At 48.4% G+C, this 4944-nt stretch overlaps 1 protein-coding gene across 1 annotated transcript in view; it reads right to left on the reverse strand.

Moving 5' to 3' along the window:
- Positions 1-19: 19 nt before the first annotated feature.
- The window catches only part of WDFY2 (WD repeat and FYVE domain containing 2), a gene marked incomplete at its 5' end in the record, with an annotated part of 13241 nt that continues 8316 nt past the window's right edge, over positions 20-4944 (reverse strand). Inside the window, 3 exons of the mRNA XM_008946197.1 lie at positions 20-154; positions 1165-1266; positions 3770-3875. Of these exons, the coding sequence (XP_008944445.1) occupies positions 20-154; positions 1165-1266; positions 3770-3875 (343 nt within the window). The remainder of the gene's footprint in view (positions 155-1164; positions 1267-3769; positions 3876-4944) is intronic.

Raw genomic sequence — 4944 nt, forward strand, 5'->3', positions numbered from 1 at the left:
CCCAGCCCCACGCCCACACTCACTCCTGGTCGGTTATGGACTGGTGGCAGCTGTCACAGACCCTCACTTCGAACTCGAAGCCCATGAGGGGGATGGAGGAGCGCTTGGAGCTGCACTTCCCGCAGACGGCCTTGCCGCACTTCCGGCAGTGGTGCTGTGGGGACAGCCCACAGTTAGACAGCAGGGCAGGACGAGGAGCCCTCCCAGGCACCCCAAAAGACCTGTCAAAGCCAGGCAGGCATCTGCCACGGGGCTGGGAGCTATATACTGTCCCTACAAGTCCCAGGGACCGAGGCCAGCACTCCGCAGCGTGTGGCACGTTCAGGCACCTTCAGGTCGAGTCAGGACAGGGTTACGTTGGCACAGTGTCATTCTGGAGTCCCACCCCAGCCTCTGAAAGTATCAACACCTGCCACTTCATCATCTCAGTTAACTCCTCTGGCCATCTTCAGCCCCAGCAGCACTAGAGTTCCCACATCTTGGTGCTACCTGTCTCAGGTTCTCTCATACAGTGGCTGTGTGGGAGCACACGGCTGCCCCACTGGCTGCAGGAGAGACAGGCTCTGTGGTGCTACATCAAGAGAAGGTGCAGCTCAGCTCTGCCCCAGACACATGAACTTCTCCAACCTCCATGAAAACATCCCTTTCAGCATTTTTATACCCCTCTCCCAAAAGTCTGGGATCTGCAGCCCCCTCCTGCCAGGCATTTTTTACCAGGAAGCCATTCCAACACAGCCTGGGCAGTTACAGATCTTCACCCCCATCTCAGGGAAAAAAGCTTTGGTACCAGCAGGGTCTGCAAAAATCAGCTGCAAATTTCTTTCTACAACATATTCAGCTAATAATAAGCAAAATCCCACAAGGCTAAAGCCATGGAAGGCCCCAGACCAATTTACTCAGCCCAAGATCTATTACATGCTTTTACTTTTAGGACTGGCTAGGCTGGGGAAAGGCAGAAAGAAGAAAAACAATGTAAGGAAAAAGAAGTGTGTTCCTGTTGACCACACGAAACTGAGCCTGCTCAGGAGGGAGCCACCTCGAGCACTCAGTGGAATAACAAACTGCAAGTTCTCACAGCTTTAGGAGGAAAAAGGCTCATCATGATCTGTTATGAGAGCAAAGCCTAATTGCACCACGTTAATACACCAAAGAACACATACAAACCTGCCTGAGACCTATTTTCTTACTGTCCCACATTTGCTTGAAGTTCCAGAAGAAAGGCTGGTCACATTTCTGACAGGAGTCACTATCCAGCCACTCGGGGGTCTGCAACACACAGACACAAAGTGGGAGTAAGCAGCAGGGAAGCTTCCTGTGAAGCCTGGAGACAGGACAAGGAGGATGCCCAGGGCTGTGGTAACGTGGCCAACCAAACCCCATTAGCAATCCACCCTTTCACAGGATGCCATTTTGGCTGCTCCCTGGGATGTCTTTCTAGGCTCAGCTCTGAGCCTTGAAGGACACAAGAGGGACACTCCTCACCCAAATCATGAGGCAGAGCTTGATGGTAAGACCATAAAAATAACCCAGGAACAAACAAGGCTCCCTCCCCCTCCTTTCCAAGTCTGGAATTAAGCATATAAAGAAAGACATTCTGTCTTGTCTGGACAGCATTTACCATCTGATATTGCCTCTGCTGGGGGCAATTAGTATTTCCAACAGTCAAGCTACTCATCTGGAGGGAAGGGGAAGGTATCTAAAACATTGATGTGTTGGAGCTTTTGTTATTTCTTTCTTTTTTCAGTCCTGCAAGAGGCAAAAAAAAATCTGTGCTACAAAACATATTTAGAGGTGAGAAAGATGAGATTCACCTGAACAACACTAAAACCCAAACCAGCTCTCTTCCCTGCTTTCACACAGAGCTGGTGGAAGGAAGGTCTTCTGTTTGCACTCATGCTGTGGATGAAGCAGGTAAGAAGATTTAAAGAAAATAAAATAGTTGAGGCACTTCTCTCTCCTGCAGCCAGGTTCTCCTGTGCAGAGTAGCACAGACCAGACACCCTGTGGGGAAGCAGGTCTGCCAGATCCTGCAGGAGCTCAGGAAATGCCTGAAGTGGTGGGGGGCATGTGGAGGGGGCAGTTGATCTCTCCTCTACAGTTCAGTCCCTTGACACTTGTCTTGCACTGAGCTGTGGGTTCATCCTGTCCCCAGCCAGAGCAGGACAGCACTGCCTCAGCACCACTGCAACATACTCCCACCAGCCCCACCAAGCCCTTGAGACTAAATTATGTTTAATAGTTTGTGAGGAAGTGATATTAGCAAACTGCAGCTGTCTTATCAGAGCCACTGGCTTCTCACAGGCTGCAATTTAAAATGCCAAGAAACACAGCTGAGACTAAGAATTAAAAATAATAGAAAAGCCAGGCAAAGATAAGGTTAGGCTGGTGGAGACCCTCAGCTCCAAGGACAGCTTTGATCCCCAGCAATAAAGCAGCTGCCTGCTTCAACCTCTTGTAACAGTTACTCTGAAGGCTGCTCATTCTGCTGGGGCAAATCCTTGTCTTTCCTACCCACAACAGTCTTTCTGTCTAATGCCTACAGATTTACAGCTGTATGTATTAGTTGTAATCTCTTAAACATCTGAGCACTGTAGATAAAGAAGACATCTTGTTTGTGACAGGTAACTGCTTTGTAGTCAAACAGAAACACAGCTTCTAGCAACCTTCAGATGTTGCCTCACTGCAGCTTTTTAAAAATTGAAATAAAGAACCAAGGTCTAAAATGGCTCAATTCACTTTAAAGGGGGAAAATCCAATAGCATGGAAGCAAGTACTGAGCACTCATCCCATGGAGAAAATCCTTAAGAAAGGGCAAAAATACCAAAGCCAAAATCCACAAGTAAATCCTCTAGGAGACCAAACAGAACTCTGGTATTAAAATCTCAGAGGTTTGTGTTTCAGGGTTAGTTTAGCACCATGAACACCCCATTGCACTACAGATAACATGAAGGAGCTCACACAGCCACACTCAGAGAAAGCAGCGTGCCCATGAGCACCTACTGCTAAACCCTCCCTTAGCTCACCATATTTCTCCTCTAGTTTTTAAGCCAGCCTTCTGACAGCACTGCCCCCTGTTCTTATCCAGTACTGTAGCCTTTCAAAAGCAGCAAATAAATAAAGAGTTTCATTTCTGGCTGTTCCAGTTGCAGCAAAAGGGAAACATCTGTTGGGAAGGAGGAAGCCGCTCTGCTTTCCTTTCACTTTTGGAGCTGATGACATAATTGGCCATTAGATTAGCAATTAAAGAGAGCCAACTGGAATGCTAATTCACATCAAAAAGAGAGCTCAGTTCCTGTCTTGCCCTGTTTCAGTAGGGTTTTTTTAATCCAATTTTCCACTTAGCTTTCCTCCTTGCTCCAGGGAGACGCACACGGCCGAGGGAGGCCAAGCCCCCTGGGAACACCAGCAGAGCTGGTGATGTGCCACGCTGCCAAGAGCCCTGCTCACACCTACCCACCATGGGGATACTGCCTGATGTGGTGAGAAACAGAACCCATCTCACAATACCCTCCCTCAGAGGATGTCTTTTGGAGCAGTAAAGGGTAAGAGTCATTTAGCAGCCTACTTAACATCCATTTTCTGCCAGCCGGTTTCCCCCGTACCATATTATCAAAGGCATGACATAATTGCTCTATAACAACTGGAGCGTGCCCAGAAACGTTTTTAAAGCCAGGAATGATCTTGTTCAGGTTGAAAGTTGCACGTTTTAGAAAGGTCCCTTCTTCCCAAGACCGTTTTCAGACCAAATTGAGAAGAACAAAGCACCTACCTCCTGCCTCTCAACATCCATATTCCAGACGACGATTCCCCCATCCGCGCCGCAGGAGATGAGCTGCCGAGTGTGGTGGGCATAGGAAAGAGACTGAACTTTATCACTGAAAGAGAAACAAGGCAGTTACTAATCAACCACCCACAGGTAGGACACGAGTATGTGCAGAATATACAGCAAAGCAGTAAAACCCACTTGGCTGCCCAGATGTTTCCCTCCCTCGCCACACGACATCCGTCGGATGCAAACCAGCCTTTGCTGCCCGGCTGGGACCAGAACCTGAGTGTTGCTCCTCTGGGCAGCATCCACAGGAGAAAAAACCTGTTCTGATAACTGCTTTTGCAGTCTCTGACATGGGTGGTCCCAGCTGCACTGGAAGCCTGAAGAGAGCTGCAGCTCTGGGCCCCCTCCAGAGGCACATCTGGATGCATAAACACAGCCCTGTAACCTCCCTGTCACTAACTCAGTAACGACTTTGTGCTCACAGATCTCTGCAGCATCTAGGAATGAAGCACTGAGGAACTACTGAAGATTTTCCTTTAGCACTAACAAGAATGATAGTGCTAAAGTTGGGGAGTTTCAAAAATAATACAGGAATCACTAGATTGTTCCTAAGGCTTCCCAAGGTAAGGTGGAAGATTTAGATGCTTTTGCTTCTTCTTTTAAGGAAAAAGCAATGTGATAAAAATAATTCAAACACCCAAAGCTGTGCTCATTCCTTCATAAAAGAAAGAAACCCAAGCCTCATCTCAAGCTATTTACAACCTCAGAAACAAAGATCATACAACACTGTTATGGAAAAAACAAAGTTATGAAGAGACAGTCACTGAGCAGACAGCAAATGGAAATAACCCACCACATCTGGTTTTCTTTGCTACCACCACTGGTCTCCTCTACCCAAAGGGCTTTCACCCTAAAGCATGTGCATGTGGTGCTCCTCCAGAGGTGAATGCATCTATGGGGCCCTTTGGTACACCCAGCACCCACCTGCCACAGCCAGTGGCACTGCCACTGAAAGGCTCCTGAACTGGTCCCTTCAGACCAGACCTCTCTGCTGAGCAGTGCCCTCCAACAGCCGTGCCACAGATCCAGAGGCTAACGTGGCATTTGGGGCAGGAATTTCCACAGCCAGAGATCTAGCTGGGTACAAGGGTGACCTGGGAACTTCAGCAGGC

The sequence above is a fragment of the Merops nubicus genome, unplaced genomic scaffold (assembly GCF_000691845.1).
Source record: "Merops nubicus isolate BGI_N331 unplaced genomic scaffold, ASM69184v1 scaffold34488, whole genome shotgun sequence".
In the NCBI taxonomy this organism is placed as follows: domain Eukaryota; kingdom Metazoa; phylum Chordata; class Aves; order Coraciiformes; family Meropidae; genus Merops; species Merops nubicus.